Source organism: Nipponia nippon, unplaced genomic scaffold (assembly GCF_047370975.1).
Source record: "Nipponia nippon isolate SJK-2023a ecotype South Korea unplaced genomic scaffold, ASM4737097v1 scaffold_1, whole genome shotgun sequence".
Lineage (NCBI taxonomy): Eukaryota > Metazoa > Chordata > Aves > Pelecaniformes > Threskiornithidae > Nipponia > Nipponia nippon.
This window is the reverse complement of record NW_028262290.1, coordinates 14,725,982-14,751,971: the sequence shown is the minus strand read 5'-3', so window position 1 is coordinate 14,751,971 and position 25,990 is coordinate 14,725,982. Positions and strand designations below refer to the sequence as shown.

Genomic DNA, 25,990 nt, shown 5'->3' with positions numbered 1-25,990 from the left:
ACTGAAATCCACAGCCAACTGCTTTACAGCTTCGTTACAACCAAAATAATGAATGTGTAAAAATGACAATTTGCTTAACAAAGGTGCTTGCTGCAAAAGCAAGCATTTTTCTGTATATAAAAGAGCCCTTAGCTCAAAAGGGTTTGACACAGCAGTAAGAATGAAACATGGCAGCATGGTCTGTAGTGCTGATACTGTGTGGAGAGATCTCCAAGGTTTGAAGAGCACAATGTGAATATCTTTACAAGATGAGACTGCATGGTTGACAAACTCACTCTCCGTGAGCGAGTCCGTTTACACAATAAAACATACACCTACAACACACATTTCCTGAGTGCAAGCTACACCATAAGCAATAGTTCCAACCTTCTCAGGTAAATAATTACTGATCAGCCAGTGGTCTGTTTCAAGTGTGCATTGGTCTCAAGCATAGCAACTTTAAAAAAAATGGATACTTATAATTTATATGGTCTTGGGCTCTCAAATCCTTTGTCTCCTTTCTTCCTATTCATCCTGAACAGCAGCACTAAACACACACTGCTGACCGTCAGACTGGCATCAACATCATCCTCGCTTGATGGGTCCTTCGATTTTTCCCTGTGTCAGGTCGTATCTGATCACTCATCTCCCCAGTGGATCTGTGACTCCCAACAGTCAGGCATCTTCAGCTCGAATAAGCACCATAGTTATAACACAAACAACATTCAGTCTTTCTACAGAACCTTTTATGAGCGCAGCACACAACCCCTCTCTCCACTGGGGGTACGGTACCAGTTCAGAGGCGCTGCTCGCTTCTTTTCCGCAGAAACCACTACATCAACCGGCTCAACCGGCAGCGGCGGTGGCAGCTACTGAATCAGGAAGGCCGCGGCTGGGCAGGCGCGGCCGAGGGTCCCCGCTCCCGGGACAGCCGGCTGGGGCAGCACCTCCGCTGACAGCGGGAGAGGCGCTGCCGGGGGGCGAGTGGGCCGGGAGGAGGGGGAGCGCGGGCGGCGCCGCAGAGCCCCCCGCGGCCCGGCCTTATCGTCGCTGCGGACGCGGGCGCTGCTCCGGGCGGCGGCTGGGCTGGGGGCTCCCGCGGCTCCTTCTCGTCCGGGGCGGTCGGCTGGGGCCGGCCGGCATGGAGGGCAGGGGCGGCCCTCCGGCACGGCGCGAGGCTCCCTCAGAAGCGCGGCCGCCGGGCCCCGCCAACGTTCACTCCCTGGGCAGCGGCCGCCATTTCGTTGGCAACCTTTCACCCCCGGCGGTTGAAAGGTCACGGCCCGTTTAAGGGAGCCGTATTCCTTTACGGATGGAAAGTCTTTTGGAACCTTGTTTGTCAGAAGGGTGGCGTACTGATGTCAGAGGCAGCCATGGGTTAAAAAAAATGAAGAAAATAAAACCCCCAAAATAATCCAAAAGCCGGCTCGTCTCCTCGTGCGCAGGCGCCCCGCGGGCCGCCAGCGCCGGGGCGGGCGGGCGCGCGGAGGCCGCGACACGCGCAGGCGCACGCCTCGCCCGGGGCGGGGGCGGGGCCTCGGGGCGGCGGGAAGGCGGCGGGGCCCCGCCCCTGCGCGCGCGGGGGAGGCTGCGCCTCCGCGGCCGCCCCGCGGCCCGGGAGTCCGCGGCCGCGCGGCGTCTGCAGCGCGGGGGCGCCCTCGGCTGCCGCCGGCCGGGGCTCGCGGCGGGCGGGCAGCACCGCGCCCGGCGCAGGCTGCAGCTCCCGCCTCGCAGGGCGGGGCAGCCGCCGCGGCGGTGGCTGTGCCTCAGCGAGCTGGAGCCAGCGCGGGGCCCTGAAGCCGCTGCGCAGGGGACGGTAACGCGCCCGGCTGCCGCTGCTAAACCGACCCGGGGCCGTCCGTCAGCTCCCCGGCCGTGCCCGCCGCCTGCATTCGCACTAGGAACGCTCCGGTGAGCGACCAGGGCTCCGGTCTGCTCGAAGGCACAGACCAAGCGCACCTGAACTCACCGGGGGGCCAGGCGCAAGGGCAGGCCCGAGGCAGGCTCACAGGCAGACACTGAGGCACGCCCGCCCCCGCTTCCGAATGGGAGAAGGATTTAAGGCAATAACAACGCTGCTGGAAACACGGCACGGAGCCGCAAACTGACTCTGGGTCCAGCACCTCCTCCCTCCCGCCCCCCGCGTGCTGTGGAGCGGCGGTAGTTACGGTCTCGGCAGGACACGATACGAGGTTTCCTCGTAACCTAGATTTGGTCTATTAAAAGCAAGTTTTGATTCATCTATTTGATGTTAAAGCAGCATGGAGTTAGCCCTTTCGGCATCAGCAGTTCACAAAATTTCACAAGCCGTATCTCCTTTTGAATGCCTGACAGAACAAAGCAGCAGCACCGTGAACATGTAGAATGATGACACGTGCAAAAATCATTTAGATAAACCTGAATTGTGACCTCGGCATTATGATACGGCTCTATTCATGTAATACTTAAATTCTTACTGGTTTCACAAACAAAACCCAATGGAAATATAGTCTTGCAGTCTGTGATACACGTGTATTAATAGTATAGTATAATATATTTCAACTAAGGAACCTTACACGATGCCATGGAAGTTATTCCCAAGGCTTTCACATTCATATTCCCGTTGAGCTCTCCGAGGGGGAAGCTGCTGGTGCTATCACAAGGAAGGACCACAGCCAGGGGAAGAAGGCAGCTCTTCCCGGCAGAGAGCCCTTACGGTCGGAGCCAGCCGAGTCTCCACCCAGCTGGTCAACCACCACGCTTGGACGCTGCGGAAACGCGGAGCACGGGGAATTGATCTTGCCGCGGGGGGCAAGAACAAGCAGAGCTCAGGAAGCAGTTTTTATTCAGCTTTTTATCTATAACAAAATTCTAAGGATTCACACATCCACCTTGAGTTACGTTTGATTTATAGTTTCTTTCCTCTCCCCGCCCACCCTGCATTTGGCACGCTAGCAATTCCAAGTTTCTCGTACCTTACATCCGAGTTTGATGCAGCAAATGCTTTTTGTGTTAAAAACCCTACAACTGTTAAGTTTAAAAAAAAATCTGAAAAATGTCTAATATTAAACTCCGGTTCACTGACATGCAAACAATCCTTTTTAATGATTACAAAATTTCAATTTCAGGCACTCCATGACAATATCATAAAAAAATCCTGTTTCATTGCTCTACACAAAATAATATTCCACCCTAAGTTTTCAAGACGCAATTTCTATGTGCAGTTATTTGCCATAATAAAGTTTAAAAAAAATTAATTGTATTACCAAGTTTTATATGCTCTCTTTAAAAAGCAACGGTAGTCTTCTGTAAAAAATTATTTACATTCTAAGGACAGTTTATAGGAAGTTCATAACACAATGTGCAACTATTCCCTCATATCATCACACTTGATTGCAATTTGATTTTTTGTACTATTTAAAGGGCAGTTCTGCCAAGCGTTAAAGCGTCAAGAGCTTGTGCCAATGTTATTCACAGACATAAGCACAAAAAGAACCGCCTTCCAAAATTAAGACTTGTGTAGTCTCAGTCAGGAATAATTTGTTCATGAGCTTGTCAAGGTCTGCAGTATTCAAAATGTCAACACTGCAAGGAAGTCTTAATCTTTAGGAATGCTCACTAATGGGCAAAAGACTAAGCATTCCATTTTGCTGTTGAAATACATTCAATTGATTCAATTATTATCAAGGAGGTTTTAATTTTTAATGTCAAACCCCAGTTTATGGACAGACAGCTAAAGTGTATTCAAGTAGCTTGACTCCCGGTGTAACTACAGACGCGAAGGGCAAAGGAAGACGGGCAAGGGCTGCTGACGCTGGAGGTTCTTAGAAGAGGCACGTGCCCTCACATTCTACTCAGCCGAGCAGAACACAGAACTCGTTCAAGCAGCTTGGCTGCTTAACCTCAAGAACGCTGTGTAATACCGGTTGACAACTCCTTTCCTCAGAAGGCAGCCACAAGCAACGTTCACTGTTACTCCGTTCAGTATTCTCCGTTCTTAAAACAAGACTTGTTATGAGATGGGTCTTCTAGAATTATAAACTTTAACACCATTCTGCATTGAGGAGCGAGCATATTTTGTCAGAAGAGCGCCAACCGTCTGCTTCTCTGCACACAAGTCTCTGTAGAGGAAATAAAGCAGAGGACGTTGGCATTAGATATTCTCATACAAAATGAATCCGTGAAATACTTGTAAATATAGCAATAAACTGGATTAGGGTATTGAGAGAAAAAAAAAAAAAACACACCACTACTGTAACTGTCACATAATGCTTTAAATTACCTAAAGTTTAGAACTTGGCTTGACATTTAAGAAACAGGCAAAACTACGTTATTTACTTCAGAAACAAGGATTTTGTTTTTTTTTAGGGGAGTTGCTTGGGTTTTATTATTACTGTTCTCTTTAGCGTTTTCAATCTAGCAAAACAGTTAGCTTTGAACTACTGAATTATATTACAGTAAATTTAGAGCCACTCATAAAGGTTTGATGCAGTTACTTCTGGGTTACCATCGATATCTGCTCACGCGTATCCTGGCTGGGCCCTTCCCGATAGCACTGCAGCGTACGTGTTAACCACCAAGGGAACGAGGGACGCAGTACAGAAGCGCTATTGCTCTCTAGTTCTTCTCTTGTAAATACGGAGACTGATTATAAAAGTCAGGAGGTTTATCCTTTGAGTTCAGTCTGCCTCAATCAAATAAGACAGTTACCATCTATTTAAATTCAGTAGGATCAGCTTTTTACACAAGTTTAAATGCAACAAGTACAGCTACAGTTCCCCGGGGTGGGGATTCTATTCATATAGAATTCGTATTCATTTAAAATTGAAAGTATGGCATTTGAGGCGATCATAGCTGAGAAGTAGTCAGCTATGCAGAAAGTGAAGAATATAACACTAATTATATTTCAATAAAAAGCAATATATCCTTACTCTATATAAGGGGTAATATCCACTTCTGTCCACTTTTCCCGTATGCTGAATAAGCTGTTGAATCTTTCCTGATTGTCTTCAGGTAAGTCTTCTACTTTTAGCAGAAAGATGGTCTCTGGTCTTGAGGTTTTATCCACAAGAGCCAAGCCCTGTAGATCAGCATCAGAGAGCAAGCGTTAAGTAAAGACAACACAGTTCAACCTCTTTCTTTCTGGCAATTATCCATGCAAGTTGCCCTTTGCACCTCCAAAGCCGCCTAAAACTGCACTACTAGAGGCAAAGTGAAAAAGTATCATAAAGGTGCTGTTTTACAGGCAGTATTTATCATTTCCTTTATGACAAGAAGGGAGGGGGAAATCCATCAAGTCCCAACATCTCTCTGCCTCCTTTGAGCAGAAGGGTTTCCATAGTGCTTGCTGGCTGTCATAGAATCGTTAAGGTTGGAAAAGACTCTTAAGATCATTGAGTCCAACCGTTAACCTAGCACAACACTCTGCTTGACAATAGCTTCAGCTTCTGTTCTGGTTACATTTACAAGCAGTAACTGCACAGCTGCAACTTTTCTTCAAACAGTGGAACACGCCAGACTTACAGAAATATGAATTGTCATGATTCCAGACTACTGATGCTCACAGAGGATGTCATAAGATGTACTTTAACTCCAGAGCTGACAGAAACAACACAATCAATCCCAGTTAATCGATAAAATCTACATGTGACACAAGCGAGTTAACAGCCTACTCAGGAAAGAATCCATACTTCTTTATGTTTTTACCTTCAGCTGATCGAGCCTTGATGTCATCCCTTCAGGGACACTTTGTTGCCAGACTTCTTGAAACTCTGATAGATTGAATTTAACTGCATTCTGCAAAAGCATTTGTGCTATAGCTCTGCATATTTTATCTTCATGCATTTCAAAGTAAACCTCCCCTGCTGAGAAACAAAAAACAGGTTATCTTGGGTTCTTGCTTTCTGGTAAAATAACAGAGAACAGCCTCGTATTTCCATTCTGTTCTACAGTCTTACGCAAACCAAGTATCCTGTTTTTTTCTTTTCCTCAGGGAATAACCTAATTTGGTATTACCTTGGATAAACGACGGTATCTTCTTATTCTCAAGAACGAATTAAGCAGAGTACTGTGTGTGTGTGCAGCGCTGTCTGAGCTACAGTATTCATTCATATCAATAAATGTATTTGCCTCTCATCTTTTCCCCTTTCAGAGTAACACTACACCTACAGCTTTCATTCCTATTTTTGAATGGCTTATATTAAAGTGTTTGCTGTCTGTGGTTGAACAATTACACAAAACTTTCACTTCCTTAATATATTATATAGTATATTCCTTATAATATGAGATGATGAAGGGAATAATGAGAACGTATTTTCTTTCACATTGACTTGGCTAACATTCTCTGAACAAGGTCAGGCACAAACACTTCCTTCCACTTTTCAGCCCTTGGGACTTTCTGCAATTCAAACTTGTTCCTTATGCAACCTGCCTAAATATACTAAGACGACAACCTGTGTCACCCCAACTACTTTCCTATGTCCTTTAAGGTTGAGTGCAACTCCTTCAGCCAAAGGTGAAATGAAAGCAACTGTGGGGAAGAATTCAGATTGAGATTAAGGCACTGAAATATTACGTCTGTACGTGAGATGGGCAATGGAGATTTAATCAATACAATCAAAGGGTCTTGTGGCGCAATTTAAGGGACCAAAGGTAGATGTCTACTTCAGGCAAGCTGAATTCAGGGAGATCTACATGCCGCTGAATATTCACAGTAGCACAATTCATTGCTTACACATCGGAGGCCTCCTAGGGTATCTAAAGAGAGATTCCACCTAAATTTTACTAGTGGTCTGTCTTTAGTCACAAAATTATGGCTTGTAGACACCTAATAAATCACTTCAGGTACCTCTGAGAGTTCCCGCTTTTTCCCTAGTGTCTTGTACAGTTTAATAGTCCTTTTTCCTATGAAACTCTCTCTAACAATTTTACTGATTTTTAGCTCAATTTGCTCCCTCCTTTTACTGGCATTGTAGCAAATTCATTTGTTTGGGCCATCCTCAAAAAAATCTACATTCATTCATGAGTAACTCTTTCCTTTATGCAAAATTGAAGTATGCATGCTTTCCCAAACTTACCATTATCAGTGTATTTCCTTCCATAGCTTAAAAGAATGTGTTCTATCATCTCTCTGGAAAAAAAAAAAAAAAAAAAAAACAGAAATCAAGGTTTAAAACTGTTCATCAGGACATTACAGAAACAGTTACCAAGAAGATGATGAAGGTAAAGTAAAAAAATCAAGGAGACTGAAGGATGGGACACGTCTTCATGGCCGAAATGAACAGATTGATAAAAACGTAGACGTAACTTAAAAGAGGGCAAAAGGGGACAAAAAGGACAGATGGGAGTTAATTCAGCATGTCATCCCCAAAAGTCTTTTCCACTTTCTAGTTATAACTAGCAAAGACTAAAAGGCGTAAGGAGAATAAGGAAAAGGCACTCTTACAGTTGCTTCTTTCCAATGAGAAGTGACGCAAGTCACAGATTTGGCAGTTAATTATCCCTTGCTGAATAGCAGGCATTTTTCTAAACCTCTGGCATAAAATTACAACCTAACTGCAGACACCAATACTAAAGCAAGATTTCTTTTTGAGCCAAAAGCCAAATAAGTTTACAATATATGGCATTTTCCATTTAAGACGTTGTTTGAATGGTAATGTTAAATTATTTCATGACTCCAAACGGCAGTACAATCAACTCGACTCTTAAGATCTGAATTCAGTATTATACCAGAAAATATACCACCATCTCGGACATTACGCAAGAGGTAAACCAAACATTTTTGGCTAGCTTCAGAACAAGTATTTCAAGATGGTCAACAATTTATGGCTTAAGTACGTGCTACTACCATCATTTACAACTCAGCAGTAACGTTTCTACTACTGAATCAATGGAAATATTACCAATAGACACTAAAATCAGTTTATTAACCTGCCTGTCTAAACTACTAATGCCCTTGTATATTTTAGAGCCAAAGAAAATATATCATCAACACCACGGTAACTGGAATCTAGAGTTATAAGACTATAATTCTAATAAATAATTAATAATGATTGCAATTAGTAGTAGTTAATAATGATTGTAGACAATTTTAAGTACTAAAAGTAATTGCTTACTTGGGCTCTAAAGATCCAAGTTCCTCAAGGCAGGTACGTAAAGGAACCTTACTTAAAGGCCAGGACTCTGAGTCTATTAGCTGAGTCACGTGATTCAGGAGTTTCATCTCATAGTCAAACTCCAGAACTCTCCAATATCCTGCCAAACAGAAAACCACAAAGCAGTGTTAGAAGGAAAACATTAACACCTTAATGCTATTCCCCTGAAGACAGGAGCCTGGACATTTGGGTCACACCTTTACAAAGTACAGCAACAGCATTCTGTCCTTTTCAGGATTAAAATTGAGAAAAAGAACAGAATAGTAAGAGCAAATGTAAAGGAGAAACAAATAAAATTATCTCAATTATTGATAACTGTTTATGTAGATTAACTGCCACAGATACAAAGACACTACAAATCCCATTCCAAGATGAATCAGACCTGTGAAAACTAGTAATTAATTCAGGCACGGAACTGCGTAAACAGAACTGGCTGCACCAGCCCTGCAGAGTGGCAGTTCAGGTCCAGCCAAGTTCAGAAATCCGGACGTGACACAGCACAGATCTGGTGCTGTGCAGCTGTAAGTGACAAGGGAAGTAATTTGTGACATTGTCCTCACCTACCTAATGGGATGGTATAGAGAAGACGGAGCGGAAGTCTTCCCAGTGGAGCTCAGCGATGGAACAGAAGGCAACAAGCACAAGTTGCAACAAGGGAAATCCCAGCTGGTTATTAGGAGAATTTTTTCCCCTTGCAGACAGTCAAGCACTGGAACAGCCTGGACAGAGGCTGTGCAATCTCCATCCTTGGCAATGCTCAGAACTCGACCAGCCGAGGCCCTGAGCAGCCAGCTCCACGTTGGCCCTGCTTTGGATCTGATAACCTCCAGAGCTCAGTTCTGCCCTATATTATTCTATGACTCTAGGACTGCTGTCACCTGGCATCCAGGTGAGGGTTTGGGCTTGGCCAAGTACAGGATGAGTAGGAGCTGTCCCAAGGTGAGGCACTTGCTCTATACGCCTCACATGGCAGGAAAACTTCCGAGATAAACCCGGTCTGGGAGGAAGAAAGGACTATGAAAGGGTTGAGGTTACCTAAGGATCAGCTATTTTTCCCTCTAGAACTGCAGAAACCAGAACTCACTCATCCATCAAGAGGGCAACCAGCCAAAAAATATTCATGCTATGGGTGGAATACTCCGATGCCAGTGTTTGTAGAAGCAAAGAAGGGATTACCCTGGAAAGAGCCAGACTGGTCGATGCCTGCTCAGTTTTATCTTTTTGATCAGCTTCACAGCAGCAGAGGATATAGGAAATATGGAAGCAGATCTTAGTACTTTGAAGTAACTTGCACCTTGAAAGATGAGGATGTGGAATGGGCCTTAAGAAAAGGAGACACAGATATTTTGGGGGAAAAAAAAAAAAAAAAGCAGGGTTATTTCCTCATAGGCAATAATATTCTTTAGAAATCAATACCTTCAATTTTGCAGGCATCTATAACCTGCAATTGGTGCAGTATTTCTTCTTCACTTGCTTGAATCAGACTTAACAAATCTTCTGTTGTATACTGCAACAAGGGGAAAAAAAAAGAAGAAAGTAACAGGTTATCCTTACTCCTCCTTTGCTGCAGCAAGCATGCTAACTGCATTATAAGATACAATGAAAGAAAGACTTAGATGATGGATGTTTTTTTCCCCAGACTCTTCATTTTCTAAGGTTTACCACACTCTCTGAAACTTTTCCTGTAACTTACAACATTTTCTCAAATCATTATTCAACATAAAAACCAGTCTAACTACAGGGAAGTCTTTGTGCCATGCATAAGTAATATACCTGCATTCCCAGGATGTCAAACTAGCCCAAGTGGGCATCGTAAGTGAAGTGTCACAGCAAGAATGAAAAGTGAATGTGTTCTGTCTTTCCTAAATCACATATTTTAATCTGTGAGATTGAAAGAAAAGGCAAAACAAAACTCACTTATCACTTTTGGATAGAATCAGAACTCCAACTTAGTACCTCCACTGAGGGAAAGCCTCCTCCAGCACGACCTCAACAGTTGTGTGTTGTGTTTTGGTGTCTGCTAACCAATTAGCAGACACACAGCACAGACCCAGCCACAGTACATACAGCTCCTTGCAGAACAGTTACTTGGTGAGATGCAAGGGTGCTGTGGATACTGTGGTAAAGAATTAGGAGACATGGGAGGAACAGAAGGTATCATGAGGAGTGAAGTATAGAGAAGGAACACCAGACTTAAATTCATAGGAAACAGGGCTTCATCAAGTCCTTTATTCACCATACAGCCTTTTTAATCAACTCTAATATTAGAGTTTTGTTGATTATAGCGTAAGAATATTTCCCATCAAAAAAGAAAAAAAATTGGATTAAGTACTTGACATCTATTAGACTATGGGAACACAAATGGAACAACACTAAGTTTAGAACATTCACATGTTAAAAAAAAAATAAAAATAAATACAGAAAGGTCTCCTCTTCCTGCTGTGCCATTCCGATTAGACAGGAAGTTGAAACATCATCAGACTAAGCAGCACTGAACTCACATCAGTATTTCAGGTAGGGATGACCATATTATACAGTATTTTAAAAAAACACTGCTAGCAATTGAGAGCAAAAATATCCCCAGATCAGTATGCAAGTGTGTTTGAGAGTTACATACTGCCATTCAGATAAGACCCTGCACAGGAGCGCTTGGCATTTGTTCCCCCTCTGAGGCCTGGCTAGCAGTCCAACAGCTTTTTTAAGAAATCACTGCTCTCACCTATGATGCTTTTATCAGCTGTATCACCCTTGCAAACATGAAATGGAATGGGTTGACTTGCATCACATCCATACCAGCAACTTCCAGATAAGGATAAGAAACATATTAAATACATTAACTCAGGCGCATTCAATCATTTGAATATGCCTTGCCATCTCATTGTAAACCCCAGGATTTTAATTTGGTGCATCCTGAGCAAGCCGCATACTAGCCTGTTTCTAAGTTTTCCTGTAGTTTGCTAAATCACATCACTATGCATCAGGCTTCCTTATAGTAATGCCCGATAGTGCTATAGTTCCTTATGGTTCCTTTCCTGTAGTTCTGTGTATGACACAGTACGAACAATTGAAAACCATGAGAAGTTTACAGTAAGCCACCAAAACACAGTGATTTGTTTTCAAAGGGATTAAAGATGGCTTATTTGTTGCCAGCACCCAATAAATATTAAGTGTAAGCAAACAACACAGCAAAAATTTTTCCTACACACGTATTGTTTGGAATTCTAGTGAGAATTAGTTCCATAGGAAAGAGAGCTTTCCCATGGAGAGCTTTCAGATTAAAGTTCCACCAGTGGCATAGCTAAGATTCATCTACATTTATCAGATATATCTAGTTGTTCTTTAGTAAGCCGATGCATGAAACGTTCTCCTTCAAAACAAACGGAGAGGATCAGCTCTCAAACCAGGCACTAATGTTTGGGGAGACGTTGATATGTTTTTACAAAATTAATTTAATATTATCAGTAAATACTATTGCTTATGACATCTTTTTGTGTTGCTAGCCTTTGTCAACGCTTACCATTTCTGGACAGTTTAAGCCCTTTTCCCTTTGCTATCCCTTATTTGCTGCTATGTCCTTCTATGCCTAGGCCAGAGTAGGCAGGAAAAATGAAAGAGGGAAAAGGCAATGCTGGGGGAAAGATTCTGAAACTTATCAGAAATTAGACTGTTAATCATCCAGAGAGAGGCAGCATTTCTCTCCAGGGGAGAAAAGCAACATCTATGTTTGTACACACCAGCGCATACAGATGGTTTGTTAGTATCAGTTTCAACCAAGCTTCAGTGTAAAATACTTTGGAGCAACCATTTCTGGTTTTTAAAGTCAAAAGAAAAACCAACCAAACTAACAGAACTCCAGGATTTTTATAAGCCTTTTATTTGAGATCATATGCTGCACAGTCCTGGTCTCTCCATTACTATTTAGATCCTAAATCAGATCTCCTGGAAACATAAAAGGGCAGCAGGACAGGATTTTATTTGTGTTTTCCCTTCTTGTAGTGTCAGTCTTATTCTCTGCCTTATATCATCCTTGTCATTCTCTGCGACTCCCTGCTTCTCCTTGTCGTCATGAATTACTGATTGGCAAGTGACTTGTACGTGGGTGTCCTGTGACCTCACACTTAGCTCATACACGACAGCCCCAAAGAAGGAGGAAAAGCTGCATTATACCTTAGTAGTCATATAACTCTCAAGGAGTTTACAAAAGGTTCTGAAGACTGTCTTCAAGAAACTCCCCACATAAAAAGGGAAATCCCCAGTCTCTTTCGGTGTCCTTTCTTTTCCTCTTTTTACTAAAAAAAAGGTTGCTTACCTGCTCCTCAGTGGAAGAGCTAATAACTACCAACTTGTTTAGAACAGTATGCTTAAAAAATTAAATCAAAGAAGCACTGTGAAGCATGGGAGCAAAGGTATTTTTCTAATTAAGAATGTATCTTCACTTTAATTTGCCCATTACCAATTACAAGAAAGTAATTTACATAGCTGATTTACCTTTGAAAATGTCAAAGTCCGATCTTTCTGACTATCTGGCCCTTCATATGGATCTTCCATTAAAAGCTTCCTCAGTTTCTTCAGTTTAGGTCGACATCTCCTTAATTCCCAATAGTTATTGGAAAAGCCAGCAATCTACAGGAAAAAACAGCGACTCTTAAAACATTTTAATCTACTATTTGGATTCAAAGAAGCTTACCAAAAATTATCAGCAAGAAATATTAATCTAGTCACTGAGAACAAGAATTTATTAATAGGGTAATTACTTTAAAGCTGAAACAATCATTGTAGTATTTTTAATAAACAAAATTACTACAGGCAATGAAGAATAAAAATCCACTGATGGTTGATAAAAATATGTTCACAGTGCATATGACAAAGGGAACAACTCATCTCTACATGCAAATGGTAGCATATCATCATGGGATATATTCCTGCACAGTCCTCATCAACATTTCTTTTCCTCTTAATACTAAGTCATATTACTGCCATAAAACCCCTCCTGTGTTATCCTGTTTCCATTTCCCCACTTCTTTCCATGCTTGGGATCTACCTCATGGTCTTTTTACACCTTAACAAATCATCATATCACTAAGCTCAAGTAAAATGGACATTAACGAGACAGTAAGCTACACTTGCACACAACTAACAAGACATCTCTGTTCCTTACTCTGATTCAACACACAAATTTAAAGTGTGCAACAGGAATCTCAGATGTAATCAATTCAACAACATTAATCTAATAAAACTTTACCTCAGGATTACTCTGAAGGCGTTTCATGGGGTACAGCTCGGACTCCCTAGAAGATTCTTTGAAGAGGACAGAGCATTGAAGGCCTTTGAGCATTGTTTCTGCTACTTACCGAACCAACAGAAGTGGGCACAGAATAGCAGAGGCAGAAAAGGCTCCAGGTTTGTGACTCCTGACCCAACCACTAGCCCCTTGGAAAAAAGCCTCCATGAAAAAGCCTCCAGAGAGTACTTTAAAATACCCTAAATGCTTTACCAGACCACTTTTTTTAAACATCATCTATTAAAAAACAAAACCAAACTTTGATGTTCCATTTAAATCAACTATAAGCAAACCACCTATACGTAGCAGTCCTATCCAAATTCTAAAACAGAGAAAGCTCCCAGTTTTTAATCTAACTATTCCATAGCTTGCTTGGCACAAAATTCAGGTAAACACCAATTTCCTGATAAACTTCTAAGCTTTTTTTTCCTCCATGTCAAATAGCATTTACCTAAGCATTAGATTTTTTTTTCCCGCCAAGTTCTTCTCTGAGCAATTTGGTAATGAGCAAGAAGGTATTCTGCATAGCAAAGAAAATAAATAATTCTGATTTATAATCCAAAGCTCATAACTGGAGCTGGTCTGTGTGAGGTGAATAAAGTGTCAGACGCTTTGGCCATGAGTATTAGCCTTGCAAGTGGTACAAAGAGCAGCACCGAGACTGCAGGAGAAGGGCAGTGAAGCCCCAAAACACTGAGTAAATATAGTGTCTTTCACTGTGTTCCACAATTTGCAGTGTCAATACACCACTTAACATTTTTAAAAACATTAAGAGACCTCTTAGAAATAAAACTCTAAAAATAATTCCTAAGCAAATCACATTTATATTATGTTGACATGTGTGACTTCAGAGGGCTAGTGAGATCATTAAACACAGCAAAAAAAAGAATATGGAGGAATATTACTTTCTCATTAATCTACTTTAGTTTGAATTAACTTTTTCCATTAGCTGAAGTACTGACTTCACAGAAGAAATGATGACGTTTTGATGATTATGTTCATCTAAGGACAAGCAGGATTACTCCTCAATGATGTCATTATATCCATTACAGCAAATAATGACCTAGTAATAATATTTGCCTAACTATTTTAGTAGAATTTTACTAACTATGCTTCAGAAGAGCAGAGAACGACGAATTCTTTAAACTGAGAACTCTAAAATCATTCACTCCAACAAATTTTTTCAGACACTAGTTGAAAGAGAGTCACTTTTGAATATATTTCTGTATTGGAAAAATAATATTCAGGCATGACAAGGTATAATCTGCCTTTTGGGGAAAGCACTCCTAAGAAACAATTTGCAAACATCTTATTTTAAAAATAGCTGCTAACACTGAGCAATTAGATTTTCTTTGAAAGCTTTTAATACTTACCACGAGTAATTACTATCCACTGAAAATAAACCAAAGTTTTAACTTCTTAGAAACAATAATTATCATAAATTACGGATAAAGTTCAGTTGCCTAAAGAAGGGCCCTAGAGCCATTTCGGACACCCTAAGGTATAGCATGCCCCCTGTGTATAAAGCGTATTTATAAAGACACCCTCCTGGGGCTGTTCAATATACAAAGAACCTACAGGAGACTCACATCTTTCTGGAGCGGCAGCTTGTAGCTAGACCAATACCACAAGGCATCTAAAATGGTATTAGAAGCCTATGTTTAGGCAACTGAATCCCAGCCGGGTTTCACATACGCATCTTGCATAAAATACAAGAAATTACAGAGAATAAGAAAGTAGAGAATTAAAGCAAACAAACAAAAACCCAGGAAGACATACCTGTGAATGAATAATATTACAAGACGCTTGATCTGCATTCAGCTGTTCTGGAGTTTTGCAACCAGGAATAAACAGCAGCATATTTGAGGTATCTGCTATTTTCATGTCATAAGTTTTATCTTTGCTGCACAACACTGCTTGTTCATCCTTTTCACCACGGATTACTAGGCTGGAAAAAAAACAGCACAAAAATAAAGATGTATTTTTACCTCTATTTCAGGATGAACACCTATTAAACTTGTCTGATATTTTTCCACATTTATACATTAGTAAAGAAGTTATAAACTGCAGTTCTGTTTGGTAGCAGCAGTCACAGTATACCAAAAAATAAAGATGCAACCGACGATTAATCTAAAATATCTTAATGCTATGTTTTTTCCTCACGTTTTTGAGTTTACCCACTCTGAAAGACAAGTATTCAAGGTTTTTAATGCAGATCACAGTCGAACCTCCTCACCTGCCTTTGCACACAAAACTGCCCAAAACACTGATTAGGTGATGCTTAAAGCCTGAACTAGTTCACTAATCCTAGAAATGAGATTACAACTAGAATTGTTCTTTAGTGAGGACTGAAAGCGGCTCACCGTGGAACAAGAAAGCAAACAGAAATTGTGTCTATTATGCACCATCCTTCAGATAATTCCCTCTCAAAAACATACACATTTTCTTGCAAGTAATTCCAAGCAGGAAAGAAAACCTTCTAGAGCATTGCAGTACAAAGAATCCATGCAACTCCTCCTCTTTAGCTCACGTACTTGATTAAACAGAGATTCTTAGCGAGGACATGATAACAGCGAAGCAGGACCACGACAGGGGAACATTCAGTTCCTCCCAGGCTACACTAAATTAAGTGCTCAGATTCAATTTAATCAAGCCGCTCATCTTGCTTCCAAAAGCTTGCATGCATGAGCAAAGCTCAGCCGTGCCCCAAGCGGTTCTCAGCGTGATTCAGGCCTCTAACCAATGACAGTTTATCAATATTGCACTATGGACAGGCTTCATAACATACATCTCTGAGGACTATTTTCTTTCAAGGGAGTTCTCATGTTGCATAATTTTAAACATTTTTATTATGTCACTAGCATTGCAGCAAAAGAAGAAACTTTAGAACAGCATCAAAAGCTTATCTAGGATCTGTTCTTGGTCCAGAGCAAGATGTCACATAACCATTCTACCAAATGCCTATGTTAATGCTGTGCATCCTTCGCTGTCCTGTCCTGTTTGTCTCACTTGTAGGCACCCTGCCATCCATCCGACCTCACGAGTTCCAGTCAGAAAATCTCAGAAGCCAGAGGGATTCTTTTAAAGACATAATCTCCTTTCCTGAACACACATTTTTAGGCATCTATTTTTATATGCCCAAAAAGAAACTCTCCTCACGTTTGGCTAGAAGTCTCCTCAGATGCAATTTTTCCATGTGGAAAAAAAAAAGCAAACAACCAAACAAATCTTCCTGCAGGTGTTACTAGTTTTCAGTTTCCAACATAACTGAGGCTTAAGGGGCAGTTACGTTTTCATGCAAACCGTATTAAAAGAATAAGAGTCTGGAAAAAGCCACGTTTAAGAGCCATGTCAGTTACTTAACACTAAAGACGGCACAGCGCAGGCCTGAGAGCAGGCCTGAGGCCCGACAGCAGGCCTGAGGCCCTGCCTGATCTCCATCCCGCCCCGCCGCTGCTCCGACTCCCTCACGCACGGCGGGCGGGAAAACTCCAGCCTCCCGCCGCATGCCGGGCCTGTCCCGCTCCCTCGGGTCGCCGTCCCGGCCACCACGGCCACCAAGCGGCGAAAGAGCCCGGGGGGGGGAGGGTGTCGCCGCGGGCCGGGACGCGCCTCGCCCCAGGGGGCCGCGTCCCGGCCCGCGGCGACACCCCCCACCCTGCAGGGGGCGCCCCTCCCGTACCTGCGTCCCGCCTCCAGCTCGGCGCAGAGGCCCGGCTCCAGCTGCAGCAGGCAGCACTCGCCGGCGCCGGCCTGCGGACCGAAGCTGAGGCAGTGGACGACCGGCAGCAGCTCCGCCGGGTTCAGTTTGGCCGTCTGCAGCGTAGCTTCTACCTCCGCCCGGCTCCGCATGGCGACCGCTGGGCTCGAACCGCTGCGAAAACCGCGCCGCGCGATCCCCCGCCCCCGCCGAGGCGGCGCCGGTCGCGGCGAAGGGGCGGGCGTCTGGGTTGATTCTCTGGTTGCCTGCGATGCGCCCGGCCGTAGCCGGCGGGGCGGGCGGCAACGCCTCGGGGTTACACTGAAGGGAATCCCGCAGGGGTGCCGCTCCACCGCCGGGTCTGATCCGGGACAAACCTCCCGTTTTCTGTCCGGCTGCACTAGAGCCAGGCTGGGCTGCAATAAAATATCTCTATGCTAATAAAATGTCATAACAATCCACAAAATGCCCTCAATAAATCTATAAAAATACAATAAAAACAGGCCCACTAGGGGAGTCCCTGCCCGGCTCTGACTGAGGCAGCACCCTCCGGGTATTTCCTTGACACCAGAGCATGAAAGCAAGGGTGGTGAGAGGGAGAACGGCTGCCCCAGCCGCCATGGCGGGGCCTGGCTGTGGGTGGGAAGACGCCAGCAGCACCCACCCCTGCTCCTGTCACGACAGCCGTGGGGATTGTCTGACAGAGGGCAAGTGCCCGCCGGCTCTCCTCGCCCCATGATCCCTTAGGAAAGGGATTACACAGCCCCCACAGAGGGGTTTGTCTCCCCGTGGCTCAGGGCCCAGCTGGGCTTCGCGCTGTGGCCGGACCTGGGCTCCATCTGCTTGAGGAAGCTGTGAGGAAGTGCTTGAGCTAAGGCCCTGACAGAGATGAGTAAAACCCACAGGCAAGCGCGCCGATTGCAATGGAAATAGTCAGCAGCTCAGAGATTCAAGAGGAAGTCTATTGACATACTTAAACCATAAGAAAAAAACGAAAGCGGAGGCTCAGAAGACAGGGGCTCAGCACCGCTGGGATCAGTCCTCTGCACAGAGCAGCACAGGATGCCTCTTCCCTGCCTCGTCCAGGACAGCTGGCTCCCCAAACGCTCACTGTGTTCTTGCTGCGGGGCATATTAACACTCAGCTTAGTAGCATGTTAGTCCGCTGTCTGCTGTGTGCCTTAGCTAACAAATAATTACTTTGTGCTCCCAGGTTGCGTATATCTGCTTGCAGAGTCCCTCTGTGCTTGGTAAAGCCTGCACCAGATGATGAAGACAAAGAGGTTGTGCCACATTCGTGTTGGAACCAGAAGCAGGAGTTGGTGGGATGGAGCTGGCTCGGTTCGGTACCCAGCACGGCAGAGGGCAACTGTTGTTATATGTGACTGAGTCAGGCATCTTCTGTCTTCAGAAGGTCCTTTGCCTGAGTGGTGCCAGCGAGGCAATTGGCCTTGGAGAAAACTTGGCCTGCAGTAATGAGGCAGTTACCTCTATCACATGCGCAGTGGCTTGTTCAAAGACTCAGCCATTTATCATGTTTTCATGTTTTATTTCACTTACTGGAAGGTGGAAATACAATCATTGTGTACACAGGAAACCTGAGGCACTCTGACTTGTTTCTACTAATGTGTAGGTGCAAACTGATACGTGTACAGCCTTATCTGAGACTGTTACATTTTGCTTTAATGTAAATCTGTTCCTGTACAACTCTAAGGTAAACCAGAAAATCAGTGTTCTACCAAGTAAATGCTCACACAGTTACTAAGTGTTTAAATAGAAGCTTAATTATGCTGGTTTTAATTCATACCTTAATTTGTGCAACTTCCCAATGACCTTGCATGCCACCTTCTTCCTTCTCCTTTTCATTCCGTGGAATAAAAGAAGAGATTTTGATACAGCCAAGGAACTGAATCCAAGGCATGAATTCATGGAGTTTGTATCTTAAGAACTCTGCTACGTAACAGAAACCCAATGGGAAGAAAATCACTGAATGTTATTCAAGAGTTGGCACTGATCTGGTGGTCAGAAACATTTGTACTAGTTATTAATTTTTCCAACCAGTTTTGTTTATCCTAGTAATTCTGGTTGTAGACGCTTTTTATCTCGTTTCCTAAGGAGCTGAAACGTATGTGCTGTGCTGTCTGCCATCTTTCTCTGCCTGTCCCTCACTTACCACTCTGGAAGTTGCTGTTCAAGTTCAGGCAATTTTGGCAGGTAAAGTTCCTAGAAGTTTTGTGGACATCAGTGGCTGGACAATATATTGGAGCCCCTGCTTAGGGAAAAGCAGCTCTGATCCGTTCTGAGAGGCAACAGCCAACTGGCCTATCAGCAAAAACATTGACATAAATCTATAGGAAACATGGCTCATTTCTCAGGAAACAACTTGTATTATGCTTCTGTTCTCACTGGGACTGCTTTAGAGCAGTGACCTAACTGACAAAAACTGTTTTGTGTAGGAACTCATGAAGTTAGTTTCTTGAAACACAGATGAATCATTTAATGAATTTGGATTGGAGAGAAAATGAGGAGATGCTGAACTATCAATGTTGCTGTCAATTTATAAGGAAATGCATGCTGTGGTTAAGGGAGCTTGGTAGGATCCTGAAATTATTTTATAATGATGCTGTGGGATTATTTATTTGCTCTGGAGCTGCTGTAGCATAAATGAGTCCTGTTTTCACTTTGAGCTGCTATGGTGGGCTGAAACTCGGGATTCAGGAGCATGTAACATCATGGTACAAGCAGGGGTGAAACTCTCCTGTAGCAGAATGGAAGAGAGAGTTGAGGAAGCAATTAATTCAGCCATCCCAACTTCACTGATCACCAGCTGAAGTCAGTCGCCCAAGGTGCACATTTGAGGCTTTGAGTGACTGCTGTGAGCGTACAGCGGAGAGGTACACCTCTTGTAACAGGTCCCAGTATAAGGGAGAAGCAGCCTGAACTGCTAAATAGCCTGCATCCTCAGCTGGGCTGGGGAGGGGAGGCAGGAATGAGGGCAAGTCTCAAGCAAGATAAGCTTTCGTGTAGTTTTTCAATTGACTAATGTTAATGGAAATTAGTGCTAATGGAATCTGGTTGACTAACGTTGAGTGAAGTTAGCAAAACAGAAAACGGATTGCTGAAGATTATTATAGTCTTGCCTTTGAAGTTCCTGGCCCTGTATGATGTTTCCCAGGACTCAAACATCAAGGATGTGAACAGCAAAATAAATGAAGGGCAGCTGTGACAAATCAAAGAAAGGAAGTTCAAATAACTCCAAAGCTCCACAACTAAGACATAAAACAATGAACCGCGAGATAACATGACATAACATATGTTAGAACAGTGCACATTACCAGCGTCAGGCTCTAGTCATCAGGCAGCACGTTAGGAGGATGACTTCCCAGGTGTGATTTCAATTCAAGTGCTTGGGAGTGCTACAGTAAAACGTAGTGAGAAAATTGGGCTACGTGAAATGGGGTGTTTAAATGTCAAAGAAGGATGTACACACTAGAAACTTCTCAATGTCTTTCAAAGCACAAGGTAGGTAGCTGTGAAAATAAAAAGATAATAAAGGCAGCACTGGAAAAGCTGGCACAGTGCCAAAGTTGAATACCATAATGCATTATCAGCCTGGTGATAATTGCACAATTCAGTTACGGTTCTTGGAGATTATTCCACAAGAGAGGCTCAGTTTGATTAAAGCCTCACAAAACTTAGTTCAAGGATTTCTTTTTTTCACCAGAAGGTGACCGTGGCAGCTGGACCTCTAGGTGTGACTGGAGTTAGAGCACAAGAGCTCTGAATGCCATTTCAGCGTGTCGCAGGCTCCTGTGAGACACTGGGAGAATAACTGTCTACAATGAATGTGCTACATTGCCTTCCTAGCAAAACAAGAAAGAGAAAAAAACCCAAACAAACCAGAAAATATAATTATGCCATTGTATAAATCCCTGGTGCACATGTATCTTGAATAATGATTGTCTAGTCTGTCTCAAATGTAAGAACTGGGGAATACTGCTGAAATGAACAGAAAGTAAATTACGGATAATGGGAGAGAAGACCTTTCTATGCAACACATTGTGGAACCTGTGATACGTGCTAGAGGTCAAAATGAGTGCGATCCACAAAAGAGTTAGACAAATTCACAGAGGTTAGATGTGCTTGTCTCTGTTAATCACAATGTTCAGGTTTTAGTCATAACTCAGGACCCTAAATAAACTCAGACCCCCTAAATCACCAGAGCACACGCTCTTCTGCTCTCCATTGTGGTTGGTTATTGAGTTAAGACATATTTTTACTTTTCTTTCTTTATACTTTTTTTTAATGAATAGCTAAAATAGCAAAGCAGTGGCTTGCATATTCTTTGTTCCGGGCATTGATTAATTTGTATTATCATGTCCCAGTAAAACCGTCATACCTGATGATGTCAGCTAGCAAAGCACCACAAAGCAGGAGATAATGAGTCCAAGACTCAAACAGGGAAAATTTCAGCCAATTAGTAGAATAACCAGATAGCTCATTGCTACCTCAGATAAGTGCTGTCTTGTTACTCTTAATAGGCCAACAGGGAGGTGCAAAACAGGTATATTCAAATTAGGAGAAAATAAACAGTTGTAACCAAACGTAAATATTTGTGTAAACTATACAATAGCTTGGAGTATCTCAGTGACATAAAATTGTTTCTGTGCTGGAAACAGTGGAGAAGAAACACTCAAGCACAAAGCTGGAGCATACATTCAAACTAGCGAGGGCACAAACACTACCAACACAGTTAGGAAATGATTTTGAGAATTTCACACTGCACGGCTGTGACAAACAAGAACCGAGATGTCCAATGCTTGTGAGACAACTAGTGCTTAGATACCTGTTTTGTTGTTACGTCATTTCTCTGCAAAGACAGCATATGGAATTGCAGACAAAGCCAGAGGATCAGTCCTGCCACACTGACGCCATTGATGATAAGGTGGGGTAAACCCGAACAAGCTGGTACCCAGCCTACAGTCAGAGCTTCTCCCAGTCTCAGCCAGTCAGCCAGCACATTCTTCGCTGCAGAGCCCATCCTCACAGTGTAAGCACTGGTGCGACGGGTGGGAAGGTGCTATGATTTCTGTTAACATTGGCATGAAAGAGCAGGACATTTTTTCAAGAATGTATTAATTATAGGGACAGAGTCCCCTTTAGATTTAGAGTATATGACAGGCGTGCACGTCATTTAATTGCATGAGTACACCATGAAAGTCTTTTGCTCCATCTACATTTTCTGGATAGATCTTCAGGGTGCTTCTACCACAGCAAAAATTGTAATTCAGACTCAGCTGATTTTGCTAGTTGGCAAAATTAACAGCAATACTTTGCCGCAGGCCCTAAAATTTAATCACATAGTACACCTGCTGCTAAAATGATTTGAAACAGTGTTATCATTAGTATCTAGGAGATAAATGTCTATAGATAAGTGGAATTAAATGTAATTTTTTTAAAAATACTGTGTAGTGTTTTGTGGCTAATTTCAAGGCTCAGTTTGGAGACCTTATTAATAGTGACATACTAAACATCGGTGTATGTCATCTGGCAAGTTATCATATCGTCTCACTTCTTGATTAACTAGTATCTGCATAGTAGTAACCTCAGAAAGTTTTTTTGCAGTTAGTGTATTATTATTTTTTGAGACATTGCTAGGGCTAAGCGTTACAAGTATATCCCAGCAAACTACATACTTATAATATCTGTATGAATCTAAAATAAATAAACAGATTAATTAATTAGCATGAAAACCATAGCCATATTAGGCAAAATATAAACAAAACCAGGAAGATGCATCAAATATTCTATTTGTGAAGAATATACCATGGAGGAGTACAGCGGTGCAGGAAAATGACAGTGAAAAATAGCAGGGCGAGAACTCGAATGAGGACCATGAAGAAGCCAATATAGAAAAAGCTCATGTAACAAAAGGAGCAGAAGCCTAACACAGGGAAAAATGAAAACAACAATACAAATGAGAACACGATAAAAATTCTGTGCAAAAAACCCAGTGTTGGTGTGATCTATAAACTGCAGAACAAAGATCTGATTCTGTTAAATTCTAGTTGTTTCTCTTGTTTCTGCTTGTAGGGCCTTCTGGTCTCACCCTCAGTCATGTTGAATAATGAGATTGAGCCAGCTAGCTCAATTTTTGTCATTCTCCACTTTCCTCCTGGTGCTGAAATGTAAGATGAGCAGGCTATCCCCTTCCTATCCTGCTCCCCAATACACCTAGGAGTCCTTCTAGTCCCATGTCCTTTTTAGCCCCAAACCATCTGCTTGGCGTGAAAATGCAAAAAACTCTGCAGAGATCTCTGCAAGAAGCACTTCATCCTGAAGATTTCCATCTACTCCCTTCATCAGGTATTACTAAGGCCTATGCCTAAAGCATGAATGCTCCTCTATCAATTATATTTTTGATTTTTTTTTCCTGTGTAGATCCTAACCATCTGTGGTTTTCTTTTCTCCTGCTGCTGAATACTAGAGCCTGTCATGAGGCCAAACATTTTTCCTTTGTAATCACTGTGTCAATGAGTAGCTGGAATCTTTTTCTTACAACTCTGTGAGTAATGATCAGTAGTGAGTGTATCACACGGGATACCAGTGTCTTGAGATGCTGAACAATTTGACATCATGTGGTAAGCTATAACCAGGACAACAGAAGTAACTTTCCATTCATCAGATGTTTTGGCCTCTCAGATCTGCAATGACTCTCAACTCGGAAAATAACTTCATTGCCTGTACAGTTAGGAGAGATCCTTGTCCTCTCAGCTTCTCCCCTCCCGGTGTCAGAAGCTGGGTCACCAGTTTTGGTGTGGACCTTACCTGACAGAATTGCCTTTCCCCTGGAAATTGTTCGGTAAGTGGATGGTGAGGCTGCTCTCATCATGAACCGCTCGAGAAGAGATGCTGTGTGAGGCTTGAGGGCAGATGCTGCCCTTCAAGCCCTCTTTGGAGAGCTAAATGAGTTTTCCCCCCAAATTTAACAATTTGAATGAAAGAAACATCACAGGCAATTAAGAAAGTTAGAAATCTTTAATTAAAAATTCTATGCAAGTACCATTCCTGGGGGGTGGGCGCTGGAGTCTGTCAAATTGGGTTATAGGAAAAGCACAGACGTAGCCAATCCTATTCCATGGTGGGGACATGCAGTAAGCAAGTCTCCTGAGATGCTTCCAGGCCAGTTTTCTATACTGACATCTTTAAGAGTGACAATTTGGAGGGCTCCTCTCCAGAGAAAGGAGTCAATGCAGACAAGGAGGAAAGGTCTCGTCTCTCTGCTGGTTACTGTGGAGACCGGCAGCATCCCACTGTGAAGACAGCGTAATACACAGGGGAAAAGCTCTGAGGGACATCACAAAGACAATTTATTCCTTCCACCTCCTACCTTAGCCTGGCTCTGTTGCTGCTGCCTCCCTGTGAGCTTCTTCTCTTCCCTTCCTGATTCTCTCCTGCTCTTTTTTTCGGCTCAAGTCCCACTTCTGTTCTTAGTGGGACTCTCTTCTCCCCATTCCTTTTCACAGCTCTTTCCTGTACCTTTTTCTCCTCATTTCACCCCACTTCCCTGGGTGAACTCACCTCAGTGAAGTTCTTCCCAGACACAACTACAGACTGATTTTCGGATGCTTTTTTTTCTGCTGGGACATTGAGAGCAGGACAGTGTTCCCAGTACAGTTCATCCTTGGCCATATTATTACCAGGTTCTGTATTTCAAGAGACCTGAATTTGTTCTTACGAGATAACCTTGCTATGCTTCTGCTTCATCCCAGTTGTGTCTGTTGGTGCCTCCTTCCACCAGTTCCTTTGGCACCCAATTTCCCTGACGCAGAGCTGCAGCAAAGAATTCCGGCTTTCTGTAGCACCAAAAATACCTTCTCTGGTTCAATAAAGGGACTGGTCATATCCGATCATTTTGATATACCTCAGTGCAACGTGGTATCTGATTTATTTTAGAAACATGTTCTACTGAGTTTATCTCATTGCTTCAGCACTCCAAGAGACCTGTAAATATTTTGAGAACCCAGGGGGTCCCAGACAAACACTTCCTTGTGAGGTGCTTTTGTAAAAGAGAATACTGACTTATCTAGCATTTTACAGGTTTTAATTTTTCATTTTGACTAGATTGGGTAGTTATTTCGGTGTTCATTGTGGAGGGAAATTAATGATGGACTCAAGTATGCTTGTGTTTGTAATCCTGTGCAAAAATTATATTGTCTAAAGATTGTTCCCTTATAAAATTACCATTAGCTTCATTTAACAGTCTTTTTCTTTTGTCGAGCATCAATTCACCATGATTTTCTAATGATTTCCTGAAAGGACCACAGGGTGGCAGAGTGATTAAAACATGTCTACTGGAAACAGTTTATTGCACAGATGAAAACAGACGGGAGTTAGGTGACCCAGCGTAGCTGCTGGTGGTGATTATCCCAGTGGAGCTGAGCGATGCCATCGGTTTGCCACGTTTCTGACGTCTCGCAGCAATGGTGGCATAATTGCCATGTGCCGTGCCTGCCGGCTGTGCCCCCGAGAGGCCTGTCAGCCCGAGGAGCAGCTTCGCTGGCGGGTGTTCCTCCGCCGCGGGATGTCTCTGTGTGCCGCACAGCCTCACCTAACGACAGGATGTAATGTGGTTAAGGATGGAGACAATGCCGAAACCTCTGCTTTGTAGACTGCTGCTTGACAAAGACTGTTTTTCTTTATTAAAAACCTCATCAGTCGTAAGGGAGTATGATTCTGTATCTCATGGCAGCAGCTGTTTGGCATCCTGTCAAACTGTTTGCATCTGTTCCTGCCACCAGAACCACATATCCACAGATACATGCGCACTGCAGGCTTGCACCCACCACCCACCCCAAACCCTGGCTGAGGTGCTCACGCTAGGGCACAGAAGAGCCAG

The 25,990-nt window shown here is 43.2% G+C and overlaps 2 protein-coding genes across 8 annotated transcripts in view; both read right to left on the bottom strand.

The window, feature by feature from the left end:
• Nucleotides 1-1,449, bottom strand: part of TAF2 (TATA-box binding protein associated factor 2) — a 64,112-nt gene extending 62,663 nt beyond the window's left edge. For both annotated transcript variants that reach the window (XM_009471079.2, XM_087747097.1), the window contains exon 1: nucleotides 460-1,449. In XM_009471079.2, coding sequence (XP_009469354.1) covers nucleotides 460-512 — 53 coding nt within the window. In that variant the 5' untranslated portion in view covers nucleotides 513-1,449. The remainder of the gene's footprint in view (nucleotides 1-459) is intronic.
• Nucleotides 1,450-3,034: 1,585 nt separating this feature from the next.
• Nucleotides 3,035-25,990, bottom strand: part of DSCC1 (DNA replication and sister chromatid cohesion 1) — a 28,639-nt gene continuing 5,683 nt past the window's right edge. Inside the window, exons 1-10 of one of the 6 annotated variants that reach the window (XR_015702178.1) lie at nucleotides 17,075-17,347; nucleotides 15,172-15,340; nucleotides 12,600-12,734; nucleotides 9,528-9,618; nucleotides 8,073-8,211; nucleotides 7,035-7,087; nucleotides 5,665-5,822; nucleotides 4,890-5,038; nucleotides 4,466-4,642; nucleotides 3,035-4,079 (exon numbers count right to left, since the gene is read on the bottom strand). Coding sequence is in view for 5 of the 6 variants with exons in the window: in XM_087747083.1 (XP_087603209.1) it covers nucleotides 3,971-4,079; nucleotides 4,890-5,038; nucleotides 5,665-5,822; nucleotides 7,035-7,087; nucleotides 8,073-8,211; nucleotides 9,528-9,618; nucleotides 12,600-12,734; nucleotides 15,172-15,340; nucleotides 17,075-17,244 (1,173 nt within the window). In the remaining variant the exon portion in view is untranslated. Of the gene's footprint in view, nucleotides 4,080-4,465; nucleotides 4,643-4,889; nucleotides 5,039-5,664; nucleotides 5,823-7,034; nucleotides 7,088-8,072; nucleotides 8,212-9,527; nucleotides 9,619-12,599; nucleotides 12,735-15,171; nucleotides 15,341-16,551; nucleotides 16,882-17,074; nucleotides 17,478-18,898; nucleotides 19,784-25,990 lie in introns of those variants that run through there. The other 5 variants (XM_087747073.1, XM_087747083.1, XM_087747068.1 and 2 more) reach the window with 5 other exon arrangements.